The sequence below is a fragment of the Oncorhynchus mykiss genome, chromosome 5 (genome assembly GCF_057628025.1).
Source record: "Oncorhynchus mykiss isolate SJ-2025 chromosome 5, ASM5762802v1, whole genome shotgun sequence".
NCBI classification, from domain to species: Eukaryota; Metazoa; Chordata; class Actinopteri; order Salmoniformes; family Salmonidae; genus Oncorhynchus; species Oncorhynchus mykiss.
In genome coordinates, this window is record NC_143026.1 from 70161054 (window position 1) to 70178832 (window position 17779).

Below are 17779 nucleotides of genomic sequence, written 5' to 3' on the forward strand. Positions count from 1 at the left end.
CCCTTACAATGACGTGTAGCCACAGCCATGCTATTACCATAGATATATAGGGAACCACTACTTCTTCTGTCTAACACAGCTACTTGCCACAGCCAGTTGCTGCAAGAGGCAGCTAGTATTTGCTAGCTCTCGTCCTGGGCGTCGTTCGGTTGAGAGTACAGCAGAACGACGCCCTGGACCAGAGCTAGCACTAGCTAAGGTTAGCTGCTAAACTCAGTCACAGAGCAAATCCCGCACATTAGATGCATAGCAAGTAGTCTGTCCAGGCAGAGTGTTTACGGCAAACACTTCAATTTGCTGAACATTTTCATGCTACTAGCTAGTATTATTTATATCAGGTAGCTAAATTAGTAGCTAGCTAACTAGAAGGTTAACGTTACCTAACAAAATAACGTCGTTAGCTAGTAGAAGCTTACTTAGCTAACTAGCAAAGTGGTGTTTACAAACGATGTTGTGTCGGTCTAGGTGATTGATGCAGCAGTCCAGACTCATTCATAACTAAATGTGCAGCAACCTGCTATGCACTCTCATGCACTTGAATATAGGTACTATAGGAGGTAGGTAGCACTACTATTTACACACCAGCGTCGACGTCTCTCATGTTCTCCTCCATCTTCCTTTCCATTTTTGCACAACACACCAGCGCACAACGCTGGCTGAGTGTTGCCACGGCAACGCAGTCTAGGGATAAGGACAGGTGGGAGGGAGTTGGGTGGTTTCCACTAGCTTCCACAATCAGATTCCTCAGCCACAAAGTCAAAATTTGTTACAAGCCTACAACAACTATTTGCTTTGTTGTCTGCATTTAAGGTTAGGGTTAGGCATAAGGGTTAGTAGCGTGGTTAGGGTTAGGTTTACAATTTAATTTTAAGAAGATAAATTATAGAAATGCGCGGAGTTTATAACTTTGTGACGACCCATTGGGGTTGCCCTAAGCAAGTCAAAAGCAGGTGCCAGAAAAACTTTCCTCTCGGTGTAAGTTGGTTTTGTGAATGAAGAATTTGTCTTATATATTTATTACAACAAGATCTCTCAAATAAGCCCACGCCTTCCAATCTGAGTTCTGGATTAATTTTGTGATCATTACCAAAACTAAAATGAGTTTTCATTAGTGTAGTTAGACCACTGGGAACAGCATTGATCACAGAAATAAATGCTCTGAAAGGTATTGGAAACTCTTTCAATGTTAGAAATTGTTCATATGTGAACATTTTACCCTTGTTGTCGAAAATATCAAGAACAAAGTCAATATTCCTCTCATGCCAGCTGGGGTAGAACAATTACTTTTTCCTTATAGTTGAGTCTGAATTATTCCACAAAATAGCTTTATGTGGGGAAAAACTGTGCAGGAAACATATTTTCCAAGCCATTAAAGCTTGTTGGTGAAACCTAGCCAATTTAGTAGGTAATCTTTCAGGAATATAATTACATTTCAGTAAAAATTGAAGACCTCCCAATTTATTAAACACATTATTTGTTATGAAATACCATATTGAATCAGTATTGATCAAACATTTTTTCAACCAGTTTATCTTGAAAGTGTTATTTATGTCAACAAAATCCAACACTTCTAGACCGCCTTCAGCTTTTTTGTTAGAAAGGACTGATTTTTTAGTTTGTGAGACATATTTTTCCAGATGAAGTCAAGAAAGGTCTTATTGATCTCTTTACATACATTCATAACGATAATGAGGGGTACACAAAACGAGACAGTCCCTCTGCCTTGGACAGAAGTACTCTCCCAAGTATAGAAAGATCTCTTTGTAGCCAATTATTAAATATATGTTTAGTTCTCTTAATTTTAGGAGAGAAATTCAAATGTTGTCTGACTAAGTGTTTTTTTGACAGATGTATTCCTAAATATTTAACACAGTCCTTTACAGGCATATTTTCTATTTCTTTATCATCAGAGTCAAATAAACATAAGATTTCACATTTAGAAACATTCAGAATGAATCCTGATGCAATAGAAAATGCAGTTATAGCATTAAGGGCATGGGCAACCTGGTCTTTGTCTCTTAAGAAAAGAGTAGTATCATCAGCCAGTTGGGAAATTTTGATTTCTTTGTTAAAAATGGTTAAGCCATACAAATGTATTTATTTATTCAGAATATCTAGAGATAGAAGTTCCACAACCAAAATGAATAGAAATGGCGAAATTGGGCATCCCTGTTGTATACTTCTGTTGATACTGATACAGATGAGAACTTTTGTCCTGTAGGTCATGAGCTATGTCGTTGCACTACTAGTCTGTTGGTGTGAGCGCAACCATGCTGTTTTTGAGTTGTATAGTCAAATGTTTTCTGAGAAGGTATGTTTGTTTTAAGTTGGTTGTTTATTTCGATGTGTTTGGGTCCAAGAAATACATGTTTTCATTTTTTAATCTCTGGTAGTGGAAGTAGCCTTATTTTGGAAATCTCCACTAACAATGTATGCTCCTTTCCCCACTTATTTTTTTAGCTAACAGAGAGAACATGGTAGGCTACAGAGCCTGAACATGTAGCATGATTTTCAATCGTGATTTTAGAAATGCAATGTCTCGCTGTTGCCAATGGCCCTAAATTATCTACGGATTGATAAAATATGCCCTATGCAGAAATTGCTCCATTTCCTGGTTGCAAAAATGTCTAATAGTTTGCCTAATTTCAGACTGTGAACACCGCTGTGAAATATATTTTCCTTAACCACATTTTTTTTCTTCATTTTCAGCTGATTGAAGCTGGTGTACAAAAGTAAAAGAAGCAAAAACAAAACTTAAGCATGGAAACCATAGAAATAGTGCACATAGAACAGATCTACCGCTTCTTAAACTTGCTTTCATTGAGTGACAGACTTATAACTCACATTTATGTCACTCAAAAAGTTACATATTGCAGCTTTAAAGCATGAGGATTTCTATCCCATTCATAAATGCTAACTATCTTTAGCGCCTATTGACGATAGTAGGACTATCTTCTGGTTAGGAGAGTTTCGTTAAGAGGCCTGACACTTGCTATAAACGTTAATACGCATCGCTTGCTGTACAGTTTTGGAAACAAGCAACTTGTATTTTATATCAGCAAGAAATACATTTATTTTTAAAAAATATATATATATATGTATATATACACACGGTCAGCTGCAACTGTGTTGAAACCAGTTAAAACAGTGTAAGTGTATATTTTGCATTTGTGAAATTAAAGTATAGTGCATTACTTTTCTAGAACCGTACCGCAATTGAGAATTGATTCATGTTTAGATGGAGTATTTAGCTGTTTTGGCTGCCAGAGCCATTTTGCCTCGAGATGATGTACATTTCTTGGACTATATGGTTACGTTAGGCTCGTTTAGTCCATTATTGGGCTAGAGGCTTTCTAGATAATTGGAGCATATGTCATTAAGCCAATTGCTTTCCATTATTACCGCCACACCTGATTAGCTGGATCAAATGAATGGCCATATGACTCCAGAGCAAGAGGCATATAGACTTTCTGTTGCTTATTTTCAAGTTATAAGCTTTGTGTAACAGGAACAAATAAATAAGGCTGGGAGGAGGGCAATGATTGTTGTCCCTGTGATCATATTTGATAGCTACAGGCAGCTAAACAACTAGGGCGGCATTATTATTTCTTAAATTATAAATAACATTGCTGTGCAATATTTCCAGAAAATTGAATAGCTGTCCTTCATGGCATGTCATCCCTTAACTCTAACCAATTAATGGGCTCCATGGTGCTGGATTTATTTGGGGACTGATGTTCAATGAAATTACTGTGAGACGAGAAACAAAAGTATTTGTACAGTCATTGATATTCCACGCCTATTTTTGATATGGGTTGTTAGTGATCATGTTTTGAGGAGACCATTCCACACTGCTCATAGCAGAACAGGAAAACAGGAAACCCTCAGGGAAAGGGTTTTGCTACTACACAAGATATATTTTCAAATGCTCCTTTCAATGCTACTATTTTAAAATATTTGTATTTATAGCATGACTGAAATTATTTTAAAAAACAACTTCTCTTAGTGATTGCTTCTAGTCTGTCTTTTCCTGTGGAACACCATGTATTTTCATATACAGTGTTGGTACAGGGAAACCCTTTTTAGTTTGACCATGTAGGGACTTCCAACATATAAAGCACCAGCAACGAAAAGGAAGTCATGCAAAATCAAAAGACAGGACATGGGGGACTGGAAAGAACAGGCGGCATAAGAGACCATCACTATGGCGACAGCAATCAAGAGACTTGGGACTGAGCAGGTCAGAGAAGAGGGCTTGAAAGGCAGCTGACAGAGAAATCAACCCTCAGACTGGATGATTCAAGTGACAGCTCATCCCAGAGTACAGGTGGCCTGGCTGTCCCCAGAGAGACTGTTTTGAGAAGCCAGTTGTACACGGTAGCAGCCTTTGTGAGGTAAATGTAAGAATAAGGCCATGATAGAAAAAAAACACCTAGTAGTTGTATTATTGACTAGTGCTGTATGGTCTCAGCTGTTCTCTAGGTATGTACGATTTCAGCCATATTCTTACTCTCTCGCCTTCTAACTAACTTTTACATATCCATGCAAGTATACACATCATCACACGTTCAAATGCACAACATTAACAGCATTAGGAGAAAATTGCAGACTGTCTCTCTTCTCTGCTTGCAGTGACTCTGTCCTCTCCTGGCTGTGGTCCATACCAGCAGATGGTCTGGTGTCAATGGGCTGCTATTAACTGGCCACAGTCCTCTCCTGGGGCCTGGCAAAAAAAAGTACATACAGTGAGTGCACTGGAGACAGACAAGCCATGCTGCTTGTGGAGGTACTGACACTTTTTCACTATTTTAAGATGAAGTCAAACCAAACTGATGAACGGTATCATCACGCAGTTTATTATATTCAGTAGAAATACATCTACAGGAAATTATATTATGTTTCTCTGTAGTAACACTGGAATTACTGTCATAATTGGGTTGTATAAACATGCTTTTACATAGTAATTGTAGTATCCCAAGCCTTAAATAACATACAGTGCAAACCCAAAGAATCTGACTCAAGAGAGACGGTACAGGTGACTGTATCACAAATAACATGTCTCACACCAATGTTCATGTTTTATGTGGCTATTTTTTACTTGTCATGCTGAAAAGGAATACACTGAATACACAATAGTATATTTATGGTGGTGTTCCATCATCCTGCTATTAAGTGGTCCTATTGAGATGAGGACTAGGCAGAAAAGGAGAAGGAATGGGCCTGATCCCTGTGTCTCATGTCTTCTACACATACAGGAAACCGAGAGAACAGGCAGATGTGGTGGCGTCGCTGTTGTCTTCCCACCTTGTGGTAGCAAAGTGAACTGTAGCTGCCTGCATGAGAGTGTGAGCAAGCGAGTTGGGGGGGAGAGAGCGACACAGAGAGATGGAATGAGAGAGAGAGGGAGAGAAAGGGCGAGAGAGAGGGAGTTTAAACTAAGAGCTATGTTTTGGGACAAACTAATCTGCTAGAGAGCAGTGTGAGGATCGGAGCGCATTGTGTGAGCGAGTGTGCGGTGGACAGATAAGGGAACAAGCCCGCCAGCCCGACTGCTTGTTTTAATGTGCTGACTGGGGAGATAAAAAAAAATATTGACTCTTCAGTCGTGTGCTGAGACCCTGGGCACAAGCGCCACATACACCAGAGGTGTACCAAAAAAGGGGGAAAAGTGGACAAAAATCTGACACTAAACAGATATTATAGAGGATTTTTTCCCCCTGTTTTTTAATTAATTTATTTTTTTATTTGTTTTTTCCTGGGACTGACTCCCATTTCCAGTAGAAAGAGGGAGACAATAACTGAAGGAGAGCCCTTAGAAAATAAGAAAAGGACGAAAAAAGCATTGTCTACAAGATGTTCGAAATCAGCCGAACTCTCAACGCTGCTTTGTTGAGCAATGAGGTAAAGAAATTGTCTTTGTTTCTTCTCACCTCCCCAGTGTATGTGCTGCCTACCATTCTGTGTTGTGTATTATAGTGTGTGTGCATTTCTGTGCTCATGGTTTAAGTGTAAAGATGCAGGGTTGATTAATGCTTAGCCTATTATCCAAGCTTGATGGTTGGCAGTAGAAAAGGATCACTACGCTTCTCACTCATTCTTGCTTGCAGTAACAAATGGGATGCTAGGCGGCTGGCTGTTTAATTTCCCCTAATTTACCCAAAGCAAGGTAGCTATCAATGCTAAGCTTGCTTGAGGAATCGCCCATCTTGGGCTCAAAATGTGTGTACGTACATATGTGTATGAGCATATGATTGTGTGCTTGTGTGTGGGTGTGTGTGCATATACACACAAGCTTGTGTGTGAGTGCATAGTGTACTGTGATTGCCCTCCTCTTCCCCCCTCTCTCTTCTTTCGTCTCCTCACTCCCGCTATCCTTTGCCATTCTGTTTCTGTCCTTCCTACCTTCCGTTTCTGTTCTTCCTTTCTCTCCCTCTCCCCCTCTCTCTATCTGTGTGTGAGCGTGCACTCTGTGAGCAGCATCTCAAGATGATGGTGCGGTACCCCCAGCTCTCGGGACTAGCCACTGCTGACGGCTCCGTCCCTGAGAGGCTCTCGCCGCTATTTCCCAGGGATCTCCCATCCACCCAGATGGGGTCCAGGTCAATTTTGGTAAGAGGATAGACAGAAATATCTCACTCTTAAAACACTAACAGGAGATAAAAGACAAAGTGAGAGAGAGCAGTAGAGAATAGATCAATTTAAGAAGATGACTATCCCCAGGAATTGTATTAGCAGCTATTTACATGCTTGTGTGTGCTCAAAAATATCCGCCTACTTTGCCTTATTTAACCCTCTGTCAATCAGTCCGTTATCTTGGGAGTAAGAGCGGCAGAGTGAATTTTCAGTGTGTATGAATTCAGTGTAGCAGCCTCCCTGTGTGCGTAGTTTGCCAATGCCAGCATCTTTATGTGAATTTTGTATGTGTGTAAGCTTATCCGTTATGTGCATGGACATAGTTACTGCAATATTTATAAACAATTTATTTTAAAAAACATTTTTTACATCTGAAACAGATCAAATTAGAATATGGAAATGAGTATGTAATATGGCGTCAGGTAATAGTTTTTCATTGAAAAGTGTGGGGTTGGGTACATTACTACATTCACCATGTTGACACTCGTAACTGCCAGATGTGATGTGCGGCAACTTAGAAACACAGGGCTACTGCAAGAACAATGAAACCTTGCTACAATTATAAAATACTGTAAAACATAAATGTTATCTTTAATACCTGATGCTCTGTATGGACAGAATATACAAGTATGGATATAGTGTAATTCAATTGTTTTACTTTTTCTAACATTTGTTTAGACAGGGTACTGATCTGATTTCTTTATGTAATGAAGATGGTGGCTTTTAGTGGCAACTAAGTCAACCTGAAGTTAAACCATAACGCTATATTAACAGTTCAATTCTGTGCGTAATGAGAAGAGGAGGCAGCAATGTACCCACATTAAGTCTGGTCTTTGAGATCATTTATTCCAGTCTTCCTCGTTATTGTTAGAACGTGAGTCTACAGTATGTGCTGTTTATAATGTAGTGTAGTTCAAGGGGAAGAGAGGCATGAGAAAACCCTCACTGGAAAACGTTGAGAGAAAATCCCTTACTTGGTGCATTACATCTACATGAAACTGTGGGTGTCTAATCTGTGACGGGCTCTCATTCGGCTTCCCTTCAAAACAGGCTCAGCTTCCCACCCTAGAGCTTTCCTGAATTTAGCAGAAATCGTTGTAATGCTGACAGCATTGAGGTCTGCTGTTGACAGTACGCGAATGCAGAGGAAATGTTTGGTCATCCATAAAGACTTAATGTTCTTATTCACCTGGCAGAACCGTCTTATTCACTCACAGACTATTTTCGCATACACAGTCATGCTATCTAGCTACCTGTAAAGAATCCCAGTAGTTATACTACTGAGGGAAATATAAACTTAAATTGCATATGACAAATAGATTGATGCTGTGATTTCTCTTTCACATATAACAATAGTACCACACAGTGCCTTAATTTCTGCTGAAATGAAAATTGAATAGTGGATTGTAATAATAGATAGTGAGGTTATGGCAAGTTATTATATCACCTCTTACAAGCCTTTTAATTGCAACACGTGAAATTATTTTGCATTTGGGTTAGAAAAACGTGATGTGGATGTTTATATTCATTTTCATTATATCTGACTGAGTAGGCAGACAGTTCTCAAGCTATGATCAGAGTAAATGCAGACCCTGTTTCTATGTGATCCCGAAAATGCACAAATACAATGCTACTTCCTGTTAAAATAAATGTGAATACATGAGTTGTATGTAAATCAGAATATATGAGGCGTGTCTGGGATTCTGATTACCCTGGTTAAAACTGACCATCGTTACAATGATTAATGGTACCTTCATTAAGCACAGCTAGATCATTTGCATACATTAGATAAATGTGCTGGAAGATTGTTGAGGCTTTGCTCTTGGAGAGCTGGATTGTTTTAATTATTTTGGTGGATGCAAGGCATAATATTATGATACTAGAGACCAAAATGTTTAGTTCTAGATGTCTGAGCTGTCTTTCGGTGTGAGCTGTGTAATACCACTGTATGCATATGCTTCAGTATGAAATCAAAACTGAAGGATTGACAAAATTAAATCAAACGCAATAATAAAAGGTTGTTATTATACTGGTATGATACTGAACACCTTCAAATATATTTCAAGGGAATCCAGTATAGCAAAGTAATAAAGCAAAATACATAGCTTGCTAAATGGTTACAGTCTAGAACAATGTCCCTGTAGTCCAGGCAGCCATTTGTCAGGCTCTAGGTGAGCTAGAGAACATTGTGTTTAAAAGGCTGTCTAACATGTTCTAAAACTCTACTGAGTTTTCTATCAGAACCAATGGATCCAGCCAGCATAGACTGGGAGGAGAACACACCATTCAGAATATCAGCCACATTGGTTGCTATGAATGGTCTAACAAAGATCCAAGAACTTCAGCATGGATAGTATTCAGAGGCAGATATGGGTGAGGAATAAATTAAGATTTCTTAACTGTCTGTTTTGAATGCCGTTTATTTGTGAGCCCCTGATTACTGTCGTCATGCTGCTGTTGTTTTTCATAACACAGTGCTTTCTTTGGTAACTCCATTCTTCAGTAAAAAAAAAAGGTTAGATTTACCTTAACTCATTTAAGGCATCGTCACGACAAACAGAAGCAAGGCGAGTAGAGGGAATTGTACAGCAGTTGGCAAAGGCATATTGGCACCCCATAGATTGTAAGGGTCATCTCTATTTCACAACAATGATTAGCTCTTTCCATCTGCCGCTTCCATCACTTCCTCCTTCCCTGATTGCAGTGTTTCTCTGGTTAATTTACCCCAGGAAATTAGTTAATTTAAGCTCCACAAGCCTGCCTTTGCTGTTACAGGTGCAATATACAGAGGCATGTATCATCTCTGAGAGAGGCAGTGCACTGTGCCAAGTAGGTAGAATCACCCACCTAACTGCGACACAAAATCATATCTCAGATAAAAAGGCCATATATTGATATCGATTAACTTACAGGAGCATCATTTTAGGATTTACTATCGGTGAATAATGAAATTAAGAAATAACCAGGATTTGTTAAATGGTGGATTTGGACCAATATTGAGTGAACTGAACAAAGATCTCAATTGATAACATGTCAATACCAACATGATTCATTGAACCATATGGGTTCACCGGATTTAGATTTTTTTTTAAACAGCAGTATGAGTAAGAAAGAGCCAAGACACACAATCACTCAGTGTGTGGTTGTCTGAAAATAAAGGAACGCTTCCTTTTTCAGCAGAGGTACCAGAACCTTGCTCAATCATATGTGGCTAGGTTAATGCGATTTGGCAGAGCTCTCTTCAGTTTTAGGAAGAAAAGTGCTATTTCTCCTGCAGGTCAATCAGCGGTCATCTGCATACAGCTGCAGAACTACAGCCCATTTCAAACTGCGGCACAGCTGTTAACTACATATAGGCTGTGGAACATTTTATCATAGATTATTGCAGTGTGAGTCCACAATTTTTATTGTTATTATTTTTTTGTTTATTTCACCTTTATTTAACCAAGTAGGTCAATTGAGAACAAGTTCTCTTTTACAACTGCGACCTGGCCAAGATAAAGCAAAGCAGTGCGACAAAAACAACAGTTACACATGGGATAAACAAATGTACAGTCAATAGCACAATAGAAAACTCTGTATACAGTGTGTGCAAATGAAGTAAGAAGGTAAGGCAATAAATAGGCCAATAGGGGCAAAGTAATTACAATTTAGAAATTTACACTGGAGTGATATATGTGCAGATGAGGATGTGCAAGTAAAAATACTGGTGTGAAAAAGAGCAGAAAAACAAAAGCAAATATGGGGATGAGGTAGGTAGTTGGTTGGATAGGCTATTTACAGAAGGGCTGTGTACAGCTGCAGCGATCGATAAGCTGCTCTGACAGCTGACGCTTAAAGTTAGTGAGGGAGATATAAGTCTCCAACTTCAGTGATTTTTGCAATTCGTTCCAGTCATTGGCAGCAGAGAACTGGAAGGAAAGGCGGCCAAAGTAGGTGTTGGCTTTGGGGATGACCAGTGAAACATACCTGCTGGAACACGTGCTACGGGTGGGTGCTGTTATGGTGACCAGTGAGCTGAGATAAGGCGGGGCTTTACCTAACAAAGACTTAGAGATGACATGGAGCCTGTGGGTTTGGCGACGAATATGTAGCGAGGACCAGCCAACGAGAGCATACAGGTCACAGTGGTGGGTAGTATATGGAGGCTATTTTGTAAATGACATCGCCGAAGTCAAGGATCGGTAGGAGAGTCAGTTTTACGAGGGTATGTTTGGCAGCATGAGTGAAGGAGGCTTTGTTGCGAAATAGGAAGCCAATTCTAGATTTAACTTTGGACTGGAGATGCTTAATGTAAGTCTGGAATGAGAGTTTACAGTCTAGCCAGACACCTAGGTATTTATAGTTGTCCACATATTCTAAGAACTGAACAATAAGGCTGTTAGAGAATATGCTGAGCTACTTGAATAGTTACATGCTTACTACATGCTAATTATGCCCATAAAGAAACTAACTGTTGGGTCAGGTGGCCTGTGTGGTATAGGGTATGCTTTGTCAGCTTCTTGTAAAGAACCCAGTAACTGTCCAATGAATGCCAATCACACTGATCGTGTCAAGTCAATGCCATCATAATTGATTTCTGAGCCGGCTGTGGTAGCTACTGTACTGTGTTCCTGCGTGGCAGGCAGGGCCGGGAGGGCAGGCTGGCAGTGCCACACTGAGAGGGGGCCAGTGCTGCAAGGGGGGCCTGGTGAGCAGCAGCTGAGCCAGTGTCCCGCTGGGAGCCGTCGCCGCTGAGTGGAGCAGGTGTCTCCAGCCAGGCAAAAAGCTTCTCTAAGCCAGAGGGGGGGCAGGGCCGACCACAGCACTGTTTGCCCCGCAGAGGACAGGTGGCCCACTCTCTCTCTCGCTCTCTCTCTCTACTCCTTCACAGTGCCTCCTCCAGGGGCTGTCTTTTAATACCCAGCCACCCTATTGTGTAACTTGTCCTCTGAGTACATTTAAGTGTGATCACATTAGCATGTTTTGCTAGCAATGTCACTGTCCATGGTGCTGAAGGTCCAGATAGATATATAGGGGGAGGTGGTTGTCATCCATAACACTTAGCAGAAGGGTCAGCTTTCTGAATACAGGTAGCCTGACCTGGAAGTAAGTCTGTGATTTCACCCGTAGAGAGGCGTTTGAAGACTAGAGAAACACAGAATACAATTATGATGATAGTTTGAAAACCATGACTTTGAGAACAGAAATTGTAGTTTGACTGTTATGTCGGAGCGCCTAAAACTTACAATAGTTTGAAACCACAAACTTTAATAGCAAGCATTACTGCTTTTTCCTCTTACAACCCCCAAGAGCAGTTATATTGTGTTGATTAAACCGACATTTCATTTTAGAGCCACTTTTATTTACCAGTATGCTTACTGTGGCCATTGTTTCATATCTAATCACAGTTATTTCACGGCTGTTAACAGAGTAATTAGAAAAGGAACAACGTTGAAAAGTTTGGAGAGAAAAAATGGAATTGTGTTGTCTTTATTGCCTGAGAGCGAGGTTTACTCTCGTCTGTGTACACACAGTAATGAATGTTACTGTTAATTAGAGTGGAACGGTGAAAGGGTATTGGGGAAAACAGACACAGCTTTATGCCAATCTCAGTCAACTGTTTCCGTACACTCAGTTCCAGCAGCATAAACATGGGCCACACCACCAACCATAACAAAGGAGGCATTACCCAGCTTGAGCCCTTACTGACCAGTGTAGTTTACTATTGTAATCTCTCTTAGCTGACTGGGCTCAAAATCCCAAAACACAACACAAGAAGTGGGGTGGAATGGGGACACCCACGACCTGCGGATTCCATCTTGAATAAAAATAACAATGACGCTCTAGTCAAGATTATCTCCTCACAAAAGACACATTCTACCTTTTCAAGACATACAATTGAAGTGTCTATATTATTAAAAAATGCATTTTAATTGTATTCAAAATTGCATTGCACATTATGATGCATAAGAATATAAAACAAAAAAATGTCAGTCAAATGAATGCACCTGCTATTCAAGAGCAAGTCAGTATCGGGCCTCCATCTTAAGAGATTCAAGAATGCTATAGATCACAGCTACTGACCGTTGGTGAAGTGATAAATGTAGCCAACACCTGAGCAATAGGCTGTGGCTGAATCTTGACATAGTTTCTTAGCACATCCCTTTTATTGATTTACTAATTGTTTGGGAGCTAGAGAGTGACGGCTGCGGTCATGAATAAATGATATGTGCCTGACGTGTACATTACTGAGGAAGACCTGCGAGGCCAGGCATTACTTCCGTAGACACATAGCGGTTCTCTTCACAGCCCTGGGAAAGCATCATCCCTACTAGTTTTCCAAGCCATTAATAATTCATCCTTTCTAACAGCAGCATTCAGGTTTAAATGTGTTACCATGGAGTCTTCCTAGAACATCAGTGACAAGACTCTAAAATAACCCAATTTAAAGCAGGAGAAAAGCGTATTTATGTATGGTAATTATTCCTTAAGGTATTCTTCTCTGCTGCGTCTCCATTCTCCATTTCTTTACTCTCCTTATCTCGTTCTCTATCCTCCTGAGAAAGAGCGTGCGTGCGTGTGTGGGATGGGTGGGGGGGCTTGTTTTTTCAGAGCAGTGTTTCCCAACTCCAGTCCTCGAGGCAGGTTGATGTTTATTGTCATGAGTCTTGCCCTGGAGGCAGAACGGAGTGGTTTCCGCTGGATGGGCCAGCTACAAAATAAAAAATTAATGAAAACAAAAATGTGTTTTTTGATCATAATTGAAGGTTAGGCATAAGGGTTAGCAGTGTGGTTTGGGTTGGGTTTAACATCAGATGTTATGACTTTGTGGCTATGCCAGCTAGAGCTGCCTCCAGTACATGAGTAATCTCAGTAAATGGCAACCTGCGACCTCAAGTGTTCCCCCAACACCACACACTTTTGTTGTAGCCACAGAAAAAACACACCTGATTCTGAGGGCTGTATTCATTCCTTTCATAGCTAGTGTAGAAACACAACATAATTTATTAATGCATTGCATTTTATCAAACATAGGTCTACGCCTTTCTAAACAAGGGGTTTTATTGTTTAATAAAACACAGCTACTACAACATACAAGGTGAAGCTATTCGACAAGGATATATGCTGTTAAACTAAAATACTGCAGAGTTAGGCTAGCATTGTGCACTCGCTTTCCTACTAGCATCATAAGGAGGAGCAGTAAACCATGAAGTGACATTTAGAAAGATGAAATGTGCAGCGTGGGCATGTTAGAAGGGCTCCAGTGCTCTGAGGCAGGCAGGCAGCACAGCGAAGGGCTGGGGCCAGGCAGGAGAATGATTCCCCGCTCTGAGGGGAGGTGCTGATTAAAGCCCCAGCCAGATGGACCGCAGTGGTCTCCCTCAGAGCGTGGAGGTACCCCGACTGGGATCAAACACAGAGCAGGCCGCCCCACAGCCAACCACTACACCACCATGACAGCACTCGCCACACACAATTGCAACACAGACGCCAATAACGATGAGGGGCAACACTGGTAATGACAAGGGGAGAAGGCAACGTGTCGTTGCAGTTGAATATCATTTATCAAGCGGCAACACCTCTGTAATCCAAATGGACTGTAATCCAAGGTCTCCTGCTGTGATTGCACCATCTGAGCCAGAATACATGTCAACCATGCAAACCCCCCTGTGCAATTGTACAGCCCTCTCATTTCAGTTAAAGGTTATAGGGGCCTAAGTCCTTTCTCCCAAACAATTTTTTGGAAGTATATACTTGAGATGTAGGCTACCTTGTTGTGGTTCAGTATTTGTAAAACAAAGGTCCTTTGGCGTGGCCACTGCTTTTTGTAATAACTACCACCGCTATTGAATTGTAATAACTGTCTTACTACCTGCATTTTGTGACGTGGCCATCTCTCCATATACAGTATGTGGTTTTCTCCCATCACATTCTGTTCCACAGACAGAAATATCTTAGGCAGGTAGACAAGCCATGTCACTTCTTAAGTCTAAAAGCTCCAGCTAAACTGAACAAAAATATAAACGCAACATGTAAAGTGTTGGTCTCATGTTTCATGAGCTGAAATAAAATATCCCAGACATTTTCAATCTGCACAAAAAACGTATTTCTCTCACATTTTGTGTACATTTGTTAACATCCCTGGTAGTGAGCATTTCTCCTTTGCCAAGATAATCCATCCACCTGACAGGTGTGGCATATCAAGAAGCTAATTAAACAGTATGATCATTACACAGGTGCACCTTGTCCTGGGGACAATAAAAGGCCACTCTAAAATGTGCAGTTTTGTCACACAACACAATGCCACAGATGTCTCAAGTGTGCAATTGGCATGCTGACTGCAGGAATGTCCACCAGAGCTGTTTCCAAAGAATTGAATGGTCATTTCTCTACCATAAACCGCCTCCAATGTTCTTTTTTTGAATTTGAAAGTACGTCCAACCGGCCTCACATCCACAGACTACGTGTATGGCGTTGTGTGGATGAGCGGTTTTCTATGTTCAACGTTGTGAACATAGTGCCCCATGATGGCGGTGTGGTTAGGGTATGGGCAGGCATAAACTACGGACAACGAACACAATTGCATTTTAATCGATGGCAATTTGAATGCACAAAAATACAATGAGAATGAATGTCTTGTTGAGAAGTTTCTCTTAGGTGGTGATATGAGTATGAGTTGAAATGGACGTGGTTCATGTCCAATGACATGGAAAGATAGGTATTTACCGGAGAAAAGTTTCTCATGCAGTTTTAGGAGCTGAGTAAGGATTTGGCGGAATGCTTGTCTGTCGTCTTAAACATCAAAGATAAGAGAAGCCAGAATGCAAATGTGTAATTGATGCCTGATGTCTCGGAGTAAGCAATGCTGAGTTTGTCACACTGTATCGAGACAAAAGGTCTGACCCCAATTTGTTGATTTGTTACGGGTGCAGACTGGACTTAAGCCAGGTAAGTGATGATAATCAATCTGAGTTGCACGGCCAGGTGCAGCCAAAACTTGGATACATGAAGTAAATGGATTCTTCAAGGGAAATGAAAAAGAGCTACGTAAGCTCCTGTATACTGAGGAGAAGAGAAACCTGGGTGTTTATTAAAAATAATCAGCTAATTTATGAGGAACGTACTGTGCTGGGATTTTTCCATGACAGGCCCAGTTCCATGGAAAGTGCATGATGAACAGAATGTTTTTGAGGTCTATCTTCCTATGCCAAAACAGGCATAAATGGGCTAGAAAAGCAGGCAGGGGAGGACACTTTCAATCCGGTTAGTGTCCCTCATAGGAAATGTCACAGCACGGGCTGGAAGAGGCGAGGCCTCCTGTTAGCAAAGCTGAGGATCTAACTACAGGCCCGGTGTGACATGCTAATTAATCAAGGACTGGTGACCTTTCACTGACCTGGTTTTCTGGTGGTCATTCAAACAGCATTGTGAAAGTCACCATTTCAATACAGATCAGTTTTTTATTCTTTAAAATCAAAGGGAATTTTGGATTTATTCTTAAAAAATATAAATGAGTGATATTTTAAAATATGGATGAGTCCATGGATGAATGCAACAAATTCTGAAATCTATATTGTTTATTCAAAGTACATGTATGGCATTAAGCACAGAGGGTTAGTTACATGTATGGCATTAAGCACAGAGGGTTAGTTACATGTATGGCATTAAGCACAGAGGGTTAGTACATGTATGGCATTAAGCACAGAGGGTTAGTTACATGTATGGCATTAAGCACAGAGGGTTAGTACATGTATGGCATAAAGCACAGAGGGTTAGTATATGTATGGCATTAAGCACAGAGGGTTAGTACATGTATGGCATTAAGCACAGAGGGTTAGTTATATGTATGGCATTAAGCACAGAGGGTTAGTACATGTATGGCATTAAGCACAGAGGGTTAGTACATGTATGGCATTAAGCACAGAGGGTTAGTACATGTATGGCATTAAGCACAGAGGGTTAGTACATGTATGGCATTAAGCACAGGGGGTTAGTTACATGTATGGCATTAAGCACAGAGGGTTAGTTACATGTATGGCATTAAGCACAGAGGGTTAGTTACATGTATGGCATTAAGCACAGATGGTTAGTTACATGTATGGCATTAAGCACAGAGGGTTAGTTACATGTATGGCATTAAGCACAGGGGGTTAGTATATGTATGGCATTAAGCACAGAGGGTTAGTTACATGTATGGCATTAAGCGCAGAGGGTTAGTACATGTATGGCATTAAGCACAGAGGGTTAGTACATGTATGGCATTAAGCACAGAGGGTTAGTTACATGTATGGCATTAAGCACAGAGGGTTAGTTACATGTATGGCATTAAGCACAGAGGGTTAGTTACATGTATGGCATTAAGCACAGAGGGTTAGTACATGTATGGCATTAAGCACAGAGGGTTAGTTACATGTATGGCATTAAGCACAGAGAGTTAGTTACATGTATGGCATTAAGCACAGAGGGTTAGTTATATGTATGCCATTAAGCACAGAGGGTTAGTATATGTATGGCATTAAGCACAGAGGGTTAGTTACATGTATGACATTAAGCACAGAGGGTTAGTTACATGTATGAGCATGACATATTGAAACTTCTTACAATGTTAACAGTTCTTGACACATTTCAGGTGACACCTACACTTTGCTACCTTTTAAATAAACCTGTAATTATTCAGAGTGAAACATGAGTCAAACACACTGGATCTAACAGTTGATTGCTTTGACTTAAATGAAGTTGACACTATAAGACTGTCTGCTGCATGCCTAAACTGATTTCATACTAACTACATACAGAAGAGATATCTTACAATGTTGCTATTCTAACTGCAAAAATCAAGTGTACAGTATGTGAGAGAGAGAGCGTGTGTGTGCGTGCGTGTGTAGTCAGCAGTAAAAATTATCAAAATCATTGGTTGAAACTCAAGTCAGCATTGAGGACCGATCCCTATTTGCATCAGCAGAAAAAAATATTCACTGGATGTTAATCCGTGGAGCGGTTTTGAGTGGGAGGGGTTTAGGGTGAGTAGGGAGGACAGGAGGGAGCAGGCGGAGTTCATGACAATTAGCCAGATGCTGGTCTCAAAATTAGCAGGCTTTCAGCAGAGGCAGGAGCCATTCTGGTGGGGCACTATAATTAGGGCTACAGCAATCGGTGTGTCAGG

The 17779-nt window shown here is 40.6% G+C and overlaps 2 protein-coding genes across 6 annotated transcripts in view; one reads left to right on the top strand and one right to left on the bottom strand.

Moving 5' to 3' along the window:
• The window catches only part of agbl4 (AGBL carboxypeptidase 4), a 408538-nt gene extending 407787 nt beyond the window's left edge, over positions 1-751 (bottom strand). The window contains exon 1 of one of the 2 annotated variants that reach the window (XM_021604030.3): positions 583-751. In XM_021604030.3, coding sequence (XP_021459705.2) covers positions 583-625 — 43 coding nt within the window. In that variant the 5' untranslated portion in view covers positions 626-751. The remainder of the gene's footprint in view (positions 1-582) is intronic. The other variant, XM_090235706.1, reaches the window with a different exon arrangement.
• Positions 752-5199: 4448 nt separating this feature from the next.
• The window catches only part of LOC110524427 (ELAV like RNA binding protein 4), a 68647-nt gene continuing 56067 nt past the window's right edge, over positions 5200-17779 (top strand). For 2 of the 4 annotated variants that reach the window (XM_090235707.1, XM_090235708.1), the window contains exon 1: positions 5462-6609. In XM_090235707.1, coding sequence (XP_090091833.1) covers positions 6487-6609 — 123 coding nt within the window. In that variant the 5' untranslated portion in view covers positions 5462-6486. Of the gene's footprint in view, positions 6610-17779 lie in introns of all 4 variants that reach the window. The other 2 variants (XM_090235710.1, XM_090235713.1) reach the window with 2 other exon arrangements.